The sequence below is a fragment of the Pogoniulus pusillus genome, chromosome 7 (assembly GCF_015220805.1).
Source record: "Pogoniulus pusillus isolate bPogPus1 chromosome 7, bPogPus1.pri, whole genome shotgun sequence".
In the NCBI taxonomy this organism is placed as follows: domain Eukaryota; kingdom Metazoa; phylum Chordata; class Aves; order Piciformes; family Lybiidae; genus Pogoniulus; species Pogoniulus pusillus.
In genome coordinates, this window is record NC_087270.1 from 40,618,840 (window position 1) to 40,638,731 (window position 19,892).

The 19,892-nt window shown below is 51.7% G+C and overlaps 1 protein-coding gene across 2 annotated transcripts in view; it reads left to right on the top strand.

Annotated features, from left to right (window-relative positions):
• MTMR9 (myotubularin related protein 9) overlaps window positions 1–19,892 on the top strand; it is a 35,332-nt gene that overhangs the window by 13,735 nt on the left and 1,705 nt on the right. The window contains exons 4-9 of one of the 2 annotated variants that reach the window (XM_064146821.1): window positions 4,640–4,813; window positions 10,029–10,246; window positions 11,302–11,463; window positions 15,057–15,198; window positions 16,822–17,042; window positions 18,497–18,648. In XM_064146821.1, the coding sequence (XP_064002891.1) occupies window positions 4,640–4,813; window positions 10,029–10,246; window positions 11,302–11,463; window positions 15,057–15,198; window positions 16,822–17,042; window positions 18,497–18,648 (1,069 nt within the window). The remainder of the gene's footprint in view (window positions 1–4,639; window positions 4,814–10,028; window positions 10,247–11,301; window positions 11,464–15,056; window positions 15,199–16,821; window positions 17,043–18,496; window positions 18,649–19,892) is intronic. The other variant, XM_064146823.1, reaches the window with a different exon arrangement.

The following is a 19,892-nucleotide window of genomic DNA, read 5'->3' on the forward strand; positions in this document are numbered from 1 at the left end:
TGATTCTGTCCAGAAGGAACTGGCTTGGTTCCAGAAGCCTACTAGTTTTAGTGCCTTGGGTTAGCATCTGTGTTCCAAGTCTTTGTTTCACATTAAGCGTCTCTACTTGCTGCATCATCCTGTGTTTCTCAGACCACATCCATTAGAGCATCATAGAACACAAATGTTTTTAGCTGCATCCCAGCTTGTCTGCAGCACTTAATCACTTCCTGTTTATGACTGATATGAAGAATTTGATTAGCTTGACCAGATTGAAGCCATGAAATCACTGCAAAATTAAAGGAGTTGAGAGAGATTGCTATTTTTATCTCAGTTAAATTGTTCTCACGTGCCCCATCCTCATCTGTCAAAAGACTTACAAACTGACCTGTCACAGTAACTAGCACCACAGTTTGGGGTTTAATTTTAGCTGGAGAAGTCTCATGTGTGATCAGAGTGCTCCACTGTTTGGAAGCAAAGCAGCAGATGCTTTCTTGGCTCAGCTGAGGAAGCTTGCAGGTGTTTCAGTGAGAATCAGAAGGCTGCAATCTGAAGTGCTGTCTGGTGAGAAGGGAGTGTAAGAGCAGCATTGAAGGAAATCTTTTGGAGGTCAGTGGAAGCCTGCAGGAGATGGTTCTGCATCTGTTCACACTTTGCTTTCCATGTGCAGCTGACATCCTTGTTAGATTTCAGGGGTCAAATTCAGACTGGCCATGAGGAGGAAGTTGTTGAGCATGAGAGTGGTGAGAGGCTGGAATGGGTTGCCCAGGGAGGTGGTTGAGACCCCATGTCTGGAGGTGTTTGAGGCCAGGCTGGCTGAGGCTGTGTGCAGCCTGCTCTAGGGTAGGGTGTCCCATTTTTGGGGGATTGCAACTAGATGGTCCTTGTGGTCCCTTCCAACCCTGACTGGTTCTATGATTCTAAATCACTTCTGGTGATTGTATCTACTAGCACAATAATCATAGACCTATTTAGGCTGGAAAGGAGCTCTAAGGTCATTGAATTCAACCATTAACCTAACACCATCAGGTCTGCTGCTAAACCATGTCCCTCAGCACCTCATCTGCATGGCTTTTATGTACCTGCCGAGAAGCCAATCCCACCACTTCCCTGGGCAGCCTGTTCCAGAGCTTGATAACCTATTCTGTGAAGTTTTAACTAATGTCCAACCTAAACTGCCCCTGGTGCCACTTGGGGCTGTTTTCATCTCATCCTGTCACTTGCTACTTGGAAGAAGAGACTGAGCCCCCACCTCCTTACACCTTCTTTTCAGGGAGTTGTCCAGAGTGAGAAGGACACCCCTGAACCCTCTTTTCTTCAGGCTAAACAACCCCAGTCCCTCAGCCACTGCTCACAAGACTAGTGCTCTAGACCTTTCACCAACTCTGCTGCCCTTCTCTGAACACTCTCCAGCTCCTTCTAGTGAGGGGTCCAAGACTGAACCCAGCCTTTGAGGTGCAGCCTCACTAATGCTGAGGACAGGGCGATGGTCACTGCCCTGGTCCTGCTGGCCACACTATTCTGATACAGGCCAGAGTGCTGTTGGGTGGCTGAGTGCATATCCCCAGACAATTGTTAGGGCAAGAAAATGAGAAGTAGAAGAATTCATCCTTTGTAGTATGTGAGAAAATACTTCTGACTACTTCCTTTTTTCCTTTGGAGTCATCTCCTCCACTTCTTGTCAGCTCCCAATCCTTTGCTGCATCCTTAACTGGAATTAACTACTTCTGATTCCTTAATGTATAGAACTTTTGCTGGGAGAAATAAATGTTAACTTCATGCTTTCTCTGAGTTGCACAAAGCATGGTGGTGTCTGAAGATGAGGTCCACCTCTTCTTTTGCTGCAGTCCTTACTGCTTCACAGAATCAAGCAGGTTGGAAGAGAGCTCCAAGCTCAGCCAGCCCAACCTAGCACCCAGCCCTGGCCAAGCAACCAGACCATGGCACTAAGTGCCCCAGCCAGGCTTGGCTTCAACACCTCCAGGCACACAGACTCCACCACCTCCCTGGGCAGCCCATTCCAATGCCAATCACTCTCTCTGCCAACAACTTCCTCCTAACATCCAGCCTAGACCTCTCCTGGCGCAACTTGAGACTCTGTCCCCTTGTTCTGTTGCTGCTTGCCTGGCAGCAGAGCCCAACCCCACCTGGCTACAGCCTCCCTTCAGGGAGCTGCAGACAGCAATGAGCTCTGCCCTGAGCCTCCTCTGCTGCAGGCTGCACACCCCCAGCTCCCTCAGCCTCTCCTCACAGGGCTGTGCTCCAGACCCCTCCCCAGCCTTGCTGCCCTTCTCTGGACACGTTCCAGTGTCTCAGCTTCTCCTGCACACAGCTGTTACCTTGCTGTTCCATTTAGGAATGGCAAAACTGCAGACATGCCCCAAGCCAAAAACAAGAAGAGACTTTCCTACTGCTGGCTTTTGTTCTCACTTGGTTCATGTCAGGATATATTTTAGCAGTCTCAGGCAGGCTTTGCAGAGGTTAACTGGATCCCTGCAGAAGCTGCTCTGCTACCAGAGACAAATGCTGCTAATTGCTGCTGCTCCCTTCTTCCTTCCCATGTAGCAGTGAAGTATTACTGGGTGACATAACAGTGTCATCTGTCTAATGTTATAAATGGTGAGGAGAGGAGGTTATGGGCAGTGTTAAATTACCAAAGTGGGAGATAAATCAACTCTATAGTCTCCCATTCCTTTTCATACTGGTGATATCAGTGACAGCCAGTCTCTCCTGCAAGCCTCCCACAGAGTGCTGCTTTTGCCTTCCCTCCCTCCTGTGTGGCAGCAGTGTTTGGTAGTTTCTTTGGTTGTAAACAAAAACTGCACATGGTTGTATGAAATCTGCTGTCCTTTAAAGCAGACACCCCTAAAACCTATTAAATATCATCACTTGTGCATTGAAATCATAAGCTGTGACCGTGTGGCCTCCCTTACGTGATCCACCTCTACCTCTGATGTGGTGGCTGGAGGCAGTTTCACTTTGCTTCTGGGAGAACCTCTGCTTTGTGTACAGTGCAGATGTTCAGAGAAGCTGTTTTGAGGCCAATGGACAATTAAGATTACAACAAGGACAGTGCAAAACTCTCTGGATAGGCTCCTGCAAATGACATCAAATTAGGAGCAGGTGTGGATCTGTGGGAGGTTAGGAGAGCCCTGCAGAGGGACCTGGCCAGGCTGGATGGGTGGGCAGAGGCCAATGGGATGAGACTGAACAAGGCCAAGGGCAGGGTTCTGCACTTTGGCAACAACAACCCCAAGCAGCACTACAGGCTGGGGCCAGAGTGGCTGAGAGCAGCCAGGCAGAGAGGGAGCTGGGGGTGCTGGGAGAGAGGAACTGAATGTGAGGCAGCAGTGCCCAGGTGGGCAGCAGAGCCAATGGCATCCTGGGCTGGCTCAGGAGCAGTGTGGGCAGCAGGACAAGGGAGGTTCTTCTGCCCCTGTGCTCAGCACTGCTCAGGCCACAGCTTGAGTGCTGTGTCCAGTTCTGGGCTCCTCAATTACCTACCCTTGAGGTAGTTGTAGAGAGCAATGAGCTCTGCCCTGAGCCTCCTCTTTGCCGGGCTAAAGCTCCCCATGAGCCAGCAGTGTGCTCATGCAGCCCAGAAGGCAAATTGTGTCCTAGACTGTAGCAAGAGGAATGTGGCCAGCAGGTCAGGAGGGGTGATTCTGCTCCTTTCCTCTGCTCTGGTGAGACCCCACCTCGAATACTCTGTCCAATTCTGGTGTCCCCATCATAAGAAGGACACAGAGATGTTGGAGCTTCTCCCAGGCAAGCAGCAACAGAACAAGGGGACAGTCTCAAGTTGTGCCAGGGAAAGTATAGGCTGGATATTAGGAGGAAGTTCTTAACAGAGAGAGTGATTGGCATTGGATTGGGCTGCCCAGGGAGGTGGTGAAGGCCCCGTTCCTGGAGGTGTTCAAGAAAAGCCTGGATGAGGCACTTAGTGCCATGGTCTAGCTGACTGGATAGGGCTGGGGGATAGGTTGGGCTGGCTGAGCTTGGAGGTCTCTTGCAACCTGCTTGATTCTATGATTCTAAATGAGTCCAGAGGAGGGCCACAAAGATGATTCAAGGGTTGGAGCACCACTGCTATGAAGATAGGCTGGAGTAGTTCAGTCTAGAGAAGAGAAGACTCCAGGGGAGACTTTAGAGCTGCCCCACAATATCTGAGGGAATCCTACAGGAAGGCTGGAGAGGGACTTTTTGTCATAGAATCAACCAGGTTGGAAGAGACCTCCAAGATCATCCAGTCCAACCTAGCACCCAGCCCTAACCAAGCAACCAGACCATGGCACTAAGTGCCTCATCCAGGCTTTTCTTGAAGACCCCCAGGGACAGTGCCTCCACCACCTCCCTGGGCAGCCCATTCCAATGTAGTGATAGGACGAGGGGGATCCGAGGGAGAATAGGCTTAGACTGGGTTTTAGGAAGCTCTTCAGTGTTGGAGTAGTGGGACTCTGGAATAGCCTGCCCAGCGTGGCTGTGGATGCATTGCTCCGTGGAGCTGCTCAAGGCCAGGTTGAGTGAGGCCTCAGCCATCCAAATCTAGTTGAGAGACAACCCTGCCCATGGCAGCGGGGCTGGAGGTGAAAGTTGCTCTTCCCCAGCATGCAGTAGCAGGCAGTGTGAGCTGAAGCTTGTGTGCTCTGGTGTTTTGCAGACAGATGAGTGGCGCCTGAGCTGCATCAACAAGGACTTCTCCGTCTGTCCCTCCTACCCCCCGGTTGTGGTTGTCCCCAAGGCCATAGACGACGAAGCGCTTCGCAAGGTTGCTCTCTTTCGCCACGGCAGTCGCTTCCCAGTCCTCAGCTATTACCACAAGAAGAATGGGATGGTAAGCTGCATTGAGGGGGCTCTGTGAATCCACTCCAGGGAACTCTGGAGCCCTCAGCACAAGAAGATGTGGACCTGTTGAGGCAGAGCCACAGAAGTGGTCAAAAAGCCAGAAGACCTCTCCTTGAAGGGCAGGCTGAGAGAATTCCTCCACCTCAACATGTGGAGGGGATGAGACTGAACAGGGCCAAGTGCAGGGTTCTACACTTTGGCCACAACAACCCCAAGCAGTGCTACAGGCTGGGGCCAGAGTGGCTGAGAGCAGCCAGGAGGAAAGGGACCTGGGGGTACTAATAGATAGTAGGCTGAAGATGAGGCAGCAGTGCCCAGGTTGCCAAGAGAGCCAATGGCATCCTGGCCTGCATCAGGAGCAGTGTGGGCAGCAGGACAAGGGAGGTTATTCTGCCCCTGTACACAGCACTGCTCAGGCCACACCTTGAGTGCTGTGTCCAGTTCTGGGCCCCTCAATTCAAGAGAGATGTTGAGGTGCTGGAAGGTGTTGGGAGAAGGGCAGCAAGGCTGGGGAGGGGCCTGGAGCAGAGCCCTGTGAGGAGAGGCTGAGGGAGCTGGGGGTGTGCAGCCTGCAGCAGAGGAGGCTCAGGGCAGAGCTCATTGCTGCCTGCAGCTGCCTGCAGGGAGGCTGTAGCCAGGTGGGGTTGGGCTCTGCTGCCAGGCAAGCAGCAACAGAACAAGGGGACACAGTCTCAAGTTGCGCCAGGAGAGGTCTAGGCTGGATGTTGTTAGGAAGTTGTTGTCAGAGAGAGTGATTGGCATTGGAATGGGCTGCCCAGGGAGGTGGTGGAGTCTCTGTGCCTGGAGGTGTTGAAGCCAAGCCTGGCTGGGGCACTTAGTGCCATGGTCTGGTTGATTGTTGAGGGCTGGGTGCTAGGTTGGGCTGGCTGAGCCTGGAGGTCTCTTCCAACCTGCTTGATTCTGTGATTCTATGTACTTGCTGTAAGGGTCCCAGAGCACTGCAACAGGCTCCCCAGAGAGGTTGTGGAGTCTTCTTCTCTGGAGACTTTCAGGACCCATCTGGATGCCTTCCTGTGTGATCCTGCTCTGGCAGAGGGATCGGACTCAATGATCTTCAGAAGGTCCTTTCCAACCCCTAACATCCTGTGGTCCTTTGAATTTGGGTTGTTCAGCCTGAACAAGGCTCCAGGGAGGCCTTGTGGCTTTTCATTGCCTAAAGGGGAGGTATAAGAAGGATGAGGACAATCTTTACAGTGAAAGTGGTGAGACACTGAAACAGATTGCCCAGGGAGTTTGTGGATGTCTTCTCCTTGAAGGTGTTCAAGGCCAGATTGGCTGAGGTCTTGAGCAACTTGGTCTAGTAGAAGGTGTCCTTGCTAATGCCAGGGGGGGTGGAACTCGATGATCTTCAAGGTCCCTTCCAACCCAAACCATTCAGTGAATCTATCAGCTGTGTCTGGGTGGTGGAATGAGTAATCTCCAATTTAGAAGCAGCTATTAATCTGCTTGCTTGGGAGCATATGAGCTTGCTCATGCATCAAAGGCCAAGATGAGACTTGCAAAGCTGCTTGCTGGCACCTCTGCTTGAGTCATCTGCCAAGAGGCTTCACGCTGACAGCATGGCAGAAACCACATTGGCCTGTCTCAGGGTGCTGTGCTGTCTCCTTCACGGTGGTGTCGTGGTAACAGCAAGCATGCCCAGAGCCAGCACTGCTTCTGCTGTGGAGCTGTTGGAGGAGTGATCAGGACAATCTGTTCTCCAAGCCTGTCAGTGTAACATGTTTTGGGAGCAGTGAATTCTTGGTGTTGCACAAACATTCACCACCTCTCAACGAGCCCAAATCTAATTGAGGAACTGTGAGGCAACAATTAAGAAATGCACTTTAGGAAATGGTTGAGCAATTCTCTGTATCCTTTGCTGTTGTAAACGTTTCTGAGGAGGCTGGGATGGCCAACCTGCAGCTTTGAAACTTCAGCTGGGATGGCCAACCTGCAGCTTTGAAACTTCAGCTGGGGTGGCCAACCTGCAGCTGGGGTGGCCAACCTGCAGCTTTGAAACTTCAGCTGGGGTGGCCAACCTGCAGCTTTGAAACTTCAGCTGGGGTGGCCAACCTGCAGCTGGGGTGGCCAACCTGCAGCTTTGAAACTTCAGCTGGGGTGGCCAACCTGCAGCTTTGAAACTTCAGCTGGGGTGGCCAACCTGCAGCTTTGAAACTTCAGCTGGGGTGGCCAACCTGCAGCTTTGAAACTTCAGCTGGGGTGGCCAACCTGCAGCTTTGAAACTTCAGCTGGGGTGGCCAACCTGCAGCTTAGAAACTTCAGCTGGGGTGGCCAACCTGCAGCTTTGAAACTTCAGCTGGGGTGGCCAACCTGCAGCTTTGAAACTTCAGCTGGGGTGGCCAACCTGCAGCTTTGAAGCTTCAGCTAAGATTCTTAGTCAAATCACACAGGCTTACAGGATGTTTGGGGTTGGAAGGGACCCAAGGAGAGCATTGAGTCCAACCCCCCTGCCAGAGCAGGACAATGCTATCTAACACAGATCACACAGGAACACATCCAGACAGGCTTGCAAAGGCTCCAGAGAAGGAGACTCCACAACCTCTCTGGGCAGCTTGTGCCAGGGCTCTGGGACCCTCACAGTAAAGAAGTTCCCCCTTGTGTTGAGGCCTCTCTTGCTGCAACTCACACCCATTGCTCCTTGTCCTATCCCAGGGAGCAGTGAGCAGAGCCTGTCCCACTACTCCTGGCAGCCCTCAGATACTTATAAACATTTATCAACCCCCCTTTGAGTCTTCTCTTTTCCAGACTAAAAAGTCCCAAGTCCCTCAGCCTCTCCTCATCAGGCAATGCTCCAGGCCCCTCATCATCCTTGTAGCCCTCTGCTGGACTCTCTCCAGCAGATCCCTGTCCCTCTTCAACTGAGGAGCCCAAAATTGAACACAATATTCAAAATGAGGTCTCAGCAGGGCAGAGTAGAGTGGGAATAGAACCTCCCTTGATCTGCTGGACACACTCTGCTTAATACACCCCAGGATCCCATTGGCCTTCTTGGCCACAAGGGCACATTGCTGTGCCATGGATAACTTATTAGCCACCAGGTCCCTCTCCACAGGGCTGCTTTCCAGCAGATCACCTCCCAGCCTCTACTGGTGGAGTTTATTATTCCTCCCCAGATGCAGGACTCTGCACTTGTCCTTGTTGAACTTCACCTGGTTCCTCTGTGCCCAGCTCTCAGTCTGTGCAGGTCTCTCTGGAAGGTTTTCTAGCTTCCTGTTGTGAGCCCTGAATCAGAGGACATCTAGTCTGTCTTGGGGGGCATTTTAGATTTGCATTAAAATCGACCACCTACCAACTTCATCACTTTCTGCTTTTTCTCAGACTGGATGTTGTTAGGAAGTTGTTGTCAGAGAGAGTGATTGGCATTGGAATGGGCTGCCCAGGGAGGTGGTGGAGTCTCTGTGCCTGGAGGTGTTGAAGCCAAGCCTGGCTGGGGCACTTAGTGCCATGGTCTGGTTGATTGTTGAGGGCTGGGTGTTAGGTTGGACTGGCTGAGCTTGGAGCTCTCTTCCAACCTGTATGATTCTCAACTCAACTGAATCCTTGGGGGGAGCTTTGTTCACTTATCTCTTGGAATTCTGTATCTTTCCAAGTGTGAGGAATGTGTTAGCATTTGGCTTGGAGTGGTTGAACTTGTAACAATAGTGCTATCTGTCATCGTGCTCTCTCAGCTTTGAGTTCCTGAGGGGAGCTGGGCTCCCCTCAGGATATTTTACCTATCATTTATCTATCCCTGCTGGGATGCTTTTCTGAACTGAAAGGTATTTACTAGAGAGAAAAGGCAGCTCACATATCTGTGGACCTAAGGTTTATTAGTTTGGATAAAACTTTACCTGAGAGGCATTGTTAACACATGGGTGACTTAAATGTTTTAAAAACAGAGTTTGGGTGAGACTTTGTAGATGGCAATCTGAAAATCATAGAATCATAGAATCAAGCAAGTTGGAAGAGACCTCCAAGATCATCCAGTCCAACCTAGCACCCAGCCCTCAACAAGCAACCAGACCATGGCACTAAGTGCCCCAGCCAGGCTTTTCTTGAACACCTCCAGGGACGGTGCCTCCACCACCTCCCAGGGCAGCCCATTCCAATGCCAATCACTCTCTCTGTGAAGAACTTCTTCCTAACATCCAGCCTAGACCTACCCTGGCACAACTTGAGACTGTGTCCCCTTGTTCTATTGCTGGTTGCCTGGGAGAAGAGGCCACCCCCCACCTGGCTACAATGCCCCTTCAGGTAGTTGTAGACAGTAATAAGATCACCCCTGAGCCTCCTCTTCTCCAGCCTGCACACCCCCAGCTCCCTCAGCCTCTCCTCACAGGGCTGTGCTCCAGGCCTCTCACCAGCTTTGTTGCCCTTCTCTGGATATGTTCCAGCACCTCAACATCTTTCTTGAATTGAGGGGCCCAGAACTGGACACAGCACTCAAGCTGTGGTCTGACCACAAACTTGAAGCAGATAGAAGTAGCAGGAGCAGATTTGGGGGTTGCTTGTCTGTGCCCAGCTGTAGTGGATCAAACTTGAAGCAGACAGAATTAGAAAGCAGATTTGGGGGTTGCTTGTCTGTGCCCAGCTGTGGTGGATCAAACTTGAAGCAGACAGAAGTAGGAAGAGCAGATTTAGGGGGTTGCTTGTCTGTGCCCAGCTGTAGTGGCTCAAACTTGAAGCAGACAGAAGTAGAAAGCAGATTTGGGGGTTGCTTGTCTGTGTCCATCTGTAGTGGATCAAACCTGAAGCAGATAGAAGTAGGAAGTGTGGTGGGGTGAGAACTGCACTTGTTGATGTAACTCCTCAAAGCAAAGCTGGAGACCCAGGAGGATGCCAGCTGAGTTTTGCCCTCAGACTGATGGAAGAAGCTTTTAAGGTTGAGCTGTGTCACTCCTATGAGCTTTCTTACAATGATCTGAGTTCTTCTGGAAAACAGGAGTGTGCAGTGTGAATTTCAGCAGCACACTTCTCCAGAGAGAGAGCCTTTCACTCTGCCTGACATTGAGACCCAGCCACCTAATGCACCATGCACCCATGTGCAGTCTGCATTTGCAGAGCCCTAAGAAGTCCTCTAGTGAAGGTTTGCTTTGCATGACCTCTTTAAATCACCACTCCCAGCTTGGAGCTCAAGCTCTCAGTAGCTTTCAGTCTCAAGTCTCCACTTCCAGTGTTTAAAGGCTGGCTGTTTGTCTCCACAGGTCATGATGAGAAGTAGCCAGCCTCTCACAGGGACCAACGGGAGGCGGTGTAAAGAAGATGAGAAGCTGATCAATGCCACCCTGCGGCCTGGCAAGCGTGGCTACATCATTGACACGAGGTCACTGAATGTTGCTCAGCAGGCCAGGGCCAAAGGAGGGGGCTTTGAACAAGAAGCACACTATCCCCAGTGGAGGAGGATTCACAAGTGTATTGAGAGGTGGGTGGAATCACACAGGCTCTCCTCTCTGCTCTCCTTTGCCACTGGAATGGGCTGGCCGGGGAGGTGGTGGAGTGGCTGTCCTTGGAGGTGTTCAAACAAAGCCTGGCTGGGGCACTTAGTGCCATGGTCTGGTTGACTGTTGAGGGCTGGGTGCTAGGTTGGGCTGGATGATCTTGGAGGTCTCTTTCACCCTGCTTGATTCTATGAATTAACTCATCCCCAGGAGATTCCCTCCTGCAGTGAAGCCACTGCACGTTGTTGGAGGGCTGGGATGATCACTCTTCAGTAGAGGAGGTCCCTGGCAGGGGACATCATATTGCAGCTCCAAGGACATCAGGAAGCTGACCATTATTTGTCAAGGGAGGAACACTGCTGCTAGGACTGATCTCTCCTGGCCCTTCTGGTGCAACAGGTCCTTCCTCTCTCCAGCCTTTCTGTGAAGCCAGGATAAAGAGCCTGAAGGGAGGCTGTAGCCAGGTGGGGTTTGGGCTCTGCTGCCAGGCAAGCAGCAACAGAAGAAGGGGACAGAGTCTCAAGCTGTGGCAGGGGAGGTCTAGGCTGGATGTGAGGAGGAAGTTGTTGTCAGAGAGAGTGATTGGCATTGGAATGGGCTGCCCAGGGAGGTGGTGGAGTCTGTGTGACTGGAGGTGTTGAAGGCAAGCCTGGCTGGGGCACTTAGTGCCATGGTCTGGTTGATTGGGCAGGGTTGGGTGCTAGGTTGGGCTGGCTGAGCTTGGAGCTCTCTTCCAACCTGCTTGATTTTATGATAACGAAAAGGCTGTGCTGCTGCAATGCCTTCGCAAAGCAATTCCTTTTGCAGGAGAAGAGACAACTTAAGTTCAAAGAGTGGGATTCTGCTGGCAGTCAGCCATGGCTTGGCATTACCCAAGGTTTGCTGGGTCAGGGAACCTCCCTTCTGCAGGCTCATAACGTTTTGAAAGGACTGGGTATAAACTGTAGTGCTTTATTTTGGGCTCACTGTGTTTCTGTGGGCACATTGTCCTGGCTGCTGTGGAGCTGCTGCTGATATCAATGTTGTGCTTTTCCCAAAGGTTTAATATTCTGCAGGAAAGCCTCATCAAGCTTGTGGAAGCTTGTAATGACCAGTCACACAATATGGACCGCTGGCTCAGTAAACTGGAAGCTTCCAACTGGCTGACTCACATCAAGGAGATACTAACTGCAGCTTGTCTAGCAGCACAGTGCATCGACAGGTAAATATGTTTGCTTTCTTTCAGAAGTCCTTCAAATCCTCATTTAATGCAGAGAAGAGGGCATGGAGTCAGTCATCAGCAAGTTTGCAGATGACACCAAGCTGGGGGCAGATGTGGCTGGGTTGGAGGGCAGAAGGGCTCTGCAGCGGGACCTTGACCGCCTGCACAGATGGGCAGAGTCCAAGGGGATGGCTTCAATAGCTCCAAGTGCAGGGTGCTGCACTTTGGCCACAGCAACCCCATGCAGAGATACAGGCTGGGGTCGGAGTGGCTGAGAGCAGCCAGACAGAGAGGGATCTGGGGGTGCTGATTGATACCCACCTGAACATGAGCCAGCAGTGTGCCCAGGTGGCCAAGAGAGCCAGTGGCATCCTGGCCTGCATCAGGAATGGTGTGGCCAGCAGGAGCAGGGAGGTCATTCTGCCCCTGTACTCTGCACTGGTCAGACCACACCTTGAGTGCTGTGTTCAGTTCTGGGCCCCCCAGTTTAGGAGGGACATTGAGATGCTTGAGCGTGTCCAGAGAAGGGCAACGAGGCTGGGGAGAGGCCTTGAGCACAGCCCTACGAGGAGAGGCTGAGGGAGCTGGGATTGGTTAGCCTGGAGAAGAGGAGGCTCAGGGGTGACCTTATTGCTGTCTACACCTACCTGAGGGGTGGTTGTGGCCAGGAGGAGGTTGCTCTCTTCTCTCAGGTGGCCAGCACCAGAACGAGAGGACACAGCCTCAGGCTGCACCAGGGGAGATTTAGGCTGGAGGTGAGGAGAAAGTTCTTCCCTGAGAGAGTCATTGGACACTGGAATGGGCTGCCCGGGGAGGTGGTGGAGTCGCCGTCCCTGGGGCTGTTCAAGGCAGGACTGGACGTGGCACTTGGTGCCATGGTCTGGCCTTGAGCTCTGTGGTAAAGGGTTGAACTTGATGATCTGTGAGGTCTCTTCCAACCTTGGTGATACTGTGATACTGTGAAGAAGCTTGTTAAATACCTCTATTTCCACATTCCCTGTGGAGAAGGACCTGGGAGTGCTGGTGGACAAGAAGCTACCCATGGCACAGCAATGTGCTCTTGTGGTCGAGAAGGCCAATGGGATCCTGGGGTGCACTAAGAGGAGTGTGTCCAGCAGGTCGAGGGAGGTTCTCCACTCCCTCTGCTCTGCCTTGGTGAGACCTCACCTGGATTATTGCATTCAGTTTTGGGCACTCCAGTTCAGGAGGGACAAGGATCTGCTGGAGAGAGTCCAACAGAGGGCTGTGAAGATGATGAAGGGGCTGGAGCAATGGCTTATGAGAAGAGACTGAGGGCCCTGGAGCTGTTTGGTCTGGTGAAGATAAGACTTAGATCTAAACAGTGCTCATAATATCCGAGGGCTGATGGTCAAGAGGGAGGGGATAGACTCTTCTCAGTTGCACCCTGTGATAGGTCAAGGGGCAATGGGTGTACAGGAGGTTCCTCCTCAACACAAGGGGGAACTTCTTTACTGTAAGGGTCCCAGAGCACTGGAACAGGCTGCCCAGAGAGCTTGTGCAGTCTCCTTCTCTGGAGGCCTTCAGGACCCATCTGGATGTGTTCCTGTGTGACCTGAGCTAAATTGTATGGTTCTGCTCTGGCACGAGGGTGGGACTCTGATCTCCAGAGGTCCCTTCTAACCTCTAACTTCTCTGGAGGCCTTCAGGACCCATCTGGATGTGTTCCTGTGTGACCTGAGCTAAATTGTATAGTCCTGCTCTGGCAGGAGGGTGGGACTCTGAACTCCAGAGGTCCCTTCCAACCCCTAACATCCTGTGATCCTATAAACTGTTAGCACTGTGAACTACTTTTATAACCATGCAAGATACTGTTTCACCATGCCTAAGGAATGTTCTTCCAGTAATTCATGCTTGCCTTTTTTTAGGACGAGCCTGAGAGAGGAAATTTTGACTAAAAATAGAGGTTAGATCATCTGGTTTAGGTATATTCCTCTGCCTGATGCAACTGATCTAATTGATTTTGTCTTATTGAAGGTTTAGGTTAAAATGTGCTTACCTGAAGTGCTGTTTGCTAGCCTAGAAAAGTGGAAACACAGAGTGCAATTCAGTAGAGATGTTGAGGTGGAAGGTGTCCAGAGAAGGGCAGCAAGGCTGGGGAGAGGCCTGGAGCACAGCCCTGTGAGGAGAGGCTGAGGGAGCTGGGGGTGTGCAGCCTGCAGCAGAGGAGGCTCAGGGCAGAGCTCATTGCTGTCTGCAGCTGCCTGCAGGGAGGCTGTAGCCAGGTGGGGTTGGGCTCTGCTGCCAGGCAAGCAGCAACAGAACAAGGGGACAGAGTGTGAAGTTGTGGCAGGGCAGGTCTAGGCTGGATGTTGTTAGGAAGTTGTTGTCAGAGAGAGTGATTGGCATTGGAATGGGCTGCCCAGGGAGGTGGTGGAGTCTCTGTGCCTGGAGGTGTTGAAGCCAAGCCTGGCTGGGGCACTTAGTGCCATGGTCTGGTTGCTTGTTGAGGGCTGGGTGCTAGGTTGGGCTGGCTGAGCTTGGAGACCTCTTCCAACCTGCTTGGTTCTATGTTTCTGATTTGCAATTGTGCTTGGCTATTAAATGAGCAGAGTTTTGAGCAGAAATCTCAGTTTCTGTTTTGCAGAACATCCTGGGAGTGGGGGATCAGTCTTCATTGCAGTGCTTGTGGGAAAACTTCAAGTCCTTAACAACTCAATAAGTGGCACAAGCAAATGTTGATGTGCATTTCCATGCTCTAACTCAATGGACTAGCAACTGAAAATAGTCACAGGCTCACAGGATGTTAGGGGTTGGAAGAGACCCAAGGATGTCATCAAGTCCACCCCCTTGCCATAGCAGGACCACACAATCTAGCCCAGATCACACAGAAACACATCCAGACAGGCCTTGAAAGGCTCCAGAGACTCCACAGCCTCTCTGGGCAGCCTGTGCCAGGGCTCTGGGACCCTTGCAGGCAAGAAGTTCCCCCTTGTGTTGAGCTGGAACCTTCTGTGCTGCAGCTTACACCCATTGTTCCTTGTCCTACCCCAGGGAGCAGTGAGCAGAGTCTGTCCCCCTTCTCCTGCCCCCCAGCCCTCAGGTGTTTACAACACTGAGTAAATCCCCTCTCAGTCTTCTCTTCTCCAGACTAAGCAGCCCCAGGTCCCTCAGCCTCTCCTCATCAGGCAGTGCTCCAGTCCCCTCATCATCCTCATAGCCCTCTGCTGGACCCTCTCCAGCAGATCCCAGTCCCTCTGAAACTGGAGAGCCCAAAACTGAAGGCAGCACTCAAGATGAGTTCTCAGCAGGGCAGAGTGGAGGGGGAGTAAAACCTCCCTTGATCTGCTGGGCACACTCTTCTTAACACACCCCTTCAGAACCACAGCACAGAGATTTCTCTGTGCATCTTTTATCCCTGTGGCAGAGCCTGACTGCCAGAATGCTTAGCCAAAAGGGAAGCCTTTAGTGATGCAGAGCCCTAGTTAGTCTTGGTGAGTATCCAGCTGGAGAAGGTGGTGTGCTTCTGTGTGGGATGGGGAGGGAAGAAGGGGTAAAGAGCCAGGAAACTGTTGTATCCTGGGGATGTGTTCTGCTCAGTCACACTCTTGGTCCTTTCCTCCTTTGTTTCACAGGGAAGGTGCATCAGTGTTAGTCCACGGGACTGAGGGAACAGATTCAACACTCCAGGTAACTTCTCTGGCACAGATCATCTTGGATCCAAGGTGCAGGACCATACGTGGCTTCGAGTCTCTGGTTGTGAGGGAGTGGCTGCAGGTAAGAAATGCCAGTGGAGAAAATGTCCATCTGCTCCCTTGACAGTCGCCTTGGGACGTAGCCTGAGAGGCAGCAGCAGCCTGAGCCTTGGAATCATTGAATTCATAGACTCAGTCAGGGCTGGAAGGTACCACAAGGAGCAGCCAGTTCCAACCACCCTGCCATGCCCAGGGACACCCTACCCTAGAGCAGGCTGCACACAGCCTCAGCCAGCCTGGCCTCAAACACCTCCAGCCATGGGGCCTCAACCACCTCCCTGGGCAACCCATTCCAGCCTCTCACCACTCTCATGCTCAACAACTTCCTCTTCACAGCCAGTCTGACTCTCCCCACCTCCAGCTTTGCTCCATAAATCATAGAATAGAATGGTTTAGGTTGGAAAGGAGCTCAAAGCTCAGCCAGTTCCAACCCCTTGCCACAGGCAGGGACACCTCCCACTAGAACAGGTCACTCGAGGCCTCATCCAGCCTGGCCTCGAACACCTCCAGGGAGCTTGTGGAGCACAGAAGCACCCAATGTGATCAAAGATCACATTGGGTGCTTCTGTGCTTCACAACCTCCCTGGGCAACCTGTGCCAGTGTTTCACCACTCTCACTGTGAAGAACTTCTTTCTAACATCCAGTTTCAATCTCCCCTCTGCCAGTTTAAACCCATTACCCCCTGCAGCCCTGCCTAGTGTGAATGGCTGTTTTCCTAAAAGCAACATCATTAACTGAGTTGTTTGTCCAGGAGATACTGTAAGAGTCCAGAGGAGGGCTACAAAGCTGCTGAGGGGCCTGGAGCATCCTTCTGACAAGGAAAGGCTGAGAGACTTGTTGCTGCTTAGTTCCCTCCCCCAAAAAAAGACAAGACTGAGAAAGAATCTTCTCAGTGCATACATCAATGTCTAAAGGGTGGATATGAGGAGGATGGGACAAGACAAGTGGTGCCCAGGTGACAGGACAAGGGGCAACAGGCACAAATGAGAGCACAGGAGGTTCCATCTGAACATGAGGAAAAGCTTCTTTCCTGTGAGGCTGCCCAGAGAGGGTGTGGAGTCCCCTGCTCTGGATGTGATCCTGGGAAACCTGCTTTAGGTGAAGCTGCTTTATCAGCCCCTGTCATCTCATCTGGCTGCCCAGGGAGGGTGTGGAGTCTCCTGCTCTGGATGTGATCCTAGGAAACCTGCTTTAGGTGAACCTGCTTTATCAGAGATCACTTCCAGCCCCTGTCATCTCAGAATTCCACTCTCTCTGTGCAGCCTCTGCCTCTCATGGTAGTGTTTTGCTGTTGTAGAACTGCCTGTTTAGAGTGCTCAGGGTGAACATCTCTTTAGAACACTCCTCAGTGTAAATCACAATAGCTTAGTTTTACTCTTTGCACTCCTGCAACTGATCCCCTCAGCCTTGTCCTTCAGTGCACCTGTTCTTGGTGACATTCTCTGACCAAACAGAGAGCTATTTACAGAACCTGAAACAGGCAGCAGAGTTGGCCAGGGTTGCAAGCCCTTTGTTACTGGATGCTCAACGAGATTACAGCTGCAGGGAAGAGCAATGATAGCAGAGCTGCATGGGCAGAAGTAGCTCTGAAGCCTCTGCTCTGTGTACTTTGTGTGTGATGCTGTCTCTGGTTCTTTCTTCCAGGCTGGCCACCCTTTTCAGCAGCGTTGTGCCCAGTCAGCCTATTCCAACAGCAAGCAGAAATGGGAGGCCCCAGTCTTCCTCCTCTTTTTGGACTGTGTGTGGCAAATCCTTCGTCAGTTCCCCTGCTCCTTCGAATTCAATGAACAGTTCCTCATTATGCTCTTTGAACATGCTTATGCCTCACAGTTTGGGACTTTTCTGGGCAACAATGAAAATGAAAGGTTGGTGAGAATGATGTTTCTAGGGTTCAGTTTTGGGCCCTTTCAGTATGCCCAGGGAAGTGGTGGAGTCCTCCTCCCTGGAGGTGGTTAAAAGATGTGTAGGTGTGGTGTTGAGGGATGTGGACTTGGTGGTGGTAGAGTAGTGGCTGGACTCTAAAGGTCCTTTCCAGCCTCAGTGATTCTGAAATTTGATAAGTTTGTGCTTGAGCTTGCTTACAAGCTTGTGGCATTTGAGGTTATTGAGCAGACTATCACCTGGGTTCTGTGTCCTAGCCTGGGTTGGGTGCTGTGTTCTACCAGTGAGGCAGCTTTAGGCACACCCTGAGTAGAAGGGCTGCTGGGAGCAGTAAACAGGGTGGAGCCTGGGAGAACTGGAGACTCCCATGGCAGATGGCAGATGCCAGAGAGGTTTGGGTTCCTCTTTTGAACTTGGCAGATCTGTTGGCAGGACTTCTGACTCCAGTAAGGCCATGTCTGATGATCTCCTACTTAACTGAAGACCACTGAATGAGTGGAAGACTAGAACCAGATAAGGAGGAAGATTTACAAATTCCCTGTCCTTAAAGTAATCTTTGCTTAGAAGAGAGTCTGCTGTCCTCTGCAGTGCTGCTAAACCAGTCACCTACAAACCAAGTTAGACTTCAAACCAGTAAGATGAAATCTGAAAGAGAATTGAAAGTTACATGGAATAACCAGGCCAGGCTGGCTGAGGCTGTGTGCAGCCTGCTCTAGGGTAGGGTGTCCCTGGGCATGGCAGGGGGGTTGGAACTGGCTGCTCCTTGTGGCCCCTTCCAACCCTGACTGATTCTGTGAACCTGCCTGTCACATCTGAACGTGTCAGCCTGAGAGGTTTAAAGTCTGATGTTAAGCTCCTGCTGTCTGAAGCATTGTCAGGGATGGAGGATCTCCTCTCTGGGCAGCACTTGCATTTGTGAGTGCGTGCAGGGTGAAGGTTGCCAGAACCTAAGGAGAGAGACCCCTGTGTAACTCCTGGAGATGGGTCTGAGCCAGGACAACAGCTGATTTTTACTCTGTGCTCTGATGCTTGCTGCCACCAGAGGGACCTAACCAGACGTGCCCATCACACAGATCAAGCAAGATCACTGCTTTAACGTTCTGGGAGCTGCACCTTCATCCTGCCGTGCTGCAGACCTACCACACCTCCCAGACCTGTCTTAACACAGGAGTTCAATCCACTTCAGAACCTGGCAGCTAGACCACTTTGGGGAGTGACTGCTTCTTTATCTGGACAGAAGGCAGGCAGCTTCCACCCAGCTTGCAAATGGGCTTTCCTCATCTGTTCTTTGATTGTAAGCAGGCAGGTTGAGTGAACTGCTCTAGGTTTACACCTTGTGCCCTGCTGGTGAGAGGTGCTGAAGGGGTGAACAGCTCATGCGGTTCTGACAAAACAGTATGGAAGTGAAAGCTTGACTTGTTCCTTTGGCTTTGTTTAGGTCTAAACTGAAGCTGCCACAAAAGACTATGTCCCTGTGGTCCTGGGTAAACAGGTCTGAGGAGCTGAGCAAGTTCCAGAACCCTCTTTTTGAGGCCAACAGCCTGGTCATCTGGCCCTCGGTTGCCCCGCAGAGCCTGCAGCTCTGGGAAGGTAGGCCAGGATTGCTTTGTTACAGGCAGCTGTAGAGTTTGTAGCTACTTGGGAAGCTTCTCAAGTGTTTACTCCTGCTGTCTGTGCTTAGGCTCAGTTGATGGTGATTTCACTCCCTTTGAAGCCTGCTCCAAAATCCTTGTGGTGTGTGCCACCCCCAGAGGCACCATTCTTTCTCCTTCCCAGGTTTGCTGACACGCTGCTCGCTGCCAGAGAGTCTTCCTGCTGCTATTTCACTTCTGAGCATGGCATTGCTGCAGTGATATAGCCTGACCCATAGGTGTCCTGCAGGCCTGATGGTTTTGTTTTGTTTTGTGTCAACAAAGACTTCTCTTCCTCCACTACCAGCTGTGTTGTCCAGGATAATCTGTGCAGTGGATGCCCTGTTGCAGGACTTTCTCCATCCCATCTACTCTGAAGAGTTAACAACAGTGAAGCAAGCAGGGAGGGTGGAGACTGAATATGAATTGGTCTGATCTATATCTGCACCTGGGTTGGGGCAGTCCTTAGTGTCAGCACAGGCTGGGAGATGAAAGGGTTGAGAGCAGCCTTGTAGAGAAGAACTTGGGGTTATCATAGAATGGCTCAAGTTGGAAGGGACCTCAGAGATCATCTATTTAACCTCCCTGCCATGGGCAGACAGAACTCTCAACTGGACTTGGCTGCTCAAGGCCTCATCCAACCTGGCCTTGAACACCTCCAAGGAGGAGGCATCCACAGCTACTCTGGGCAACTTATTCCAGAGTCTGACCACCCTCATACTGAAGCACATCTTCCTAAGATCCAGTCTAAACCTACTCTCCCTCAGCTTAAAGCCTTTCTCCCTCATCCTGTCTCTAGGCACCCTTATGAGAAGTCCTTCTCCAGTCTTCCTGTAGGCTCCCTTCAAGTATTGGAAGGCAGCTGTAGGGTCTCCCTGGAGTCTTCTCCAGGCTGAACAACCCCAGCTCCCTCAGCCTGTCCTCATAGCAGAGCTGCTACAGCTCTTGGATCATCTTTGTGGGTACTGGTGGATGAAAAGCTGGACACGAGCCTGCAGTGCAACCCAGACCAGCCATATCCTGGGCTGCACCCAAAGCAGCATGGCCAACAGGGCCTGTTGTAACAGAACAAGGGCTGATGGTTTTAAACTGAGAGGGGAGATTCAAACTGAAGAGGAAGAACATTGTTTACACAGAGAGTGGTGAGATGCTGTCACAGGTTGCCCAGAGAGGTGTGAAGTGTCCCATCCCTGGACCCCCTGC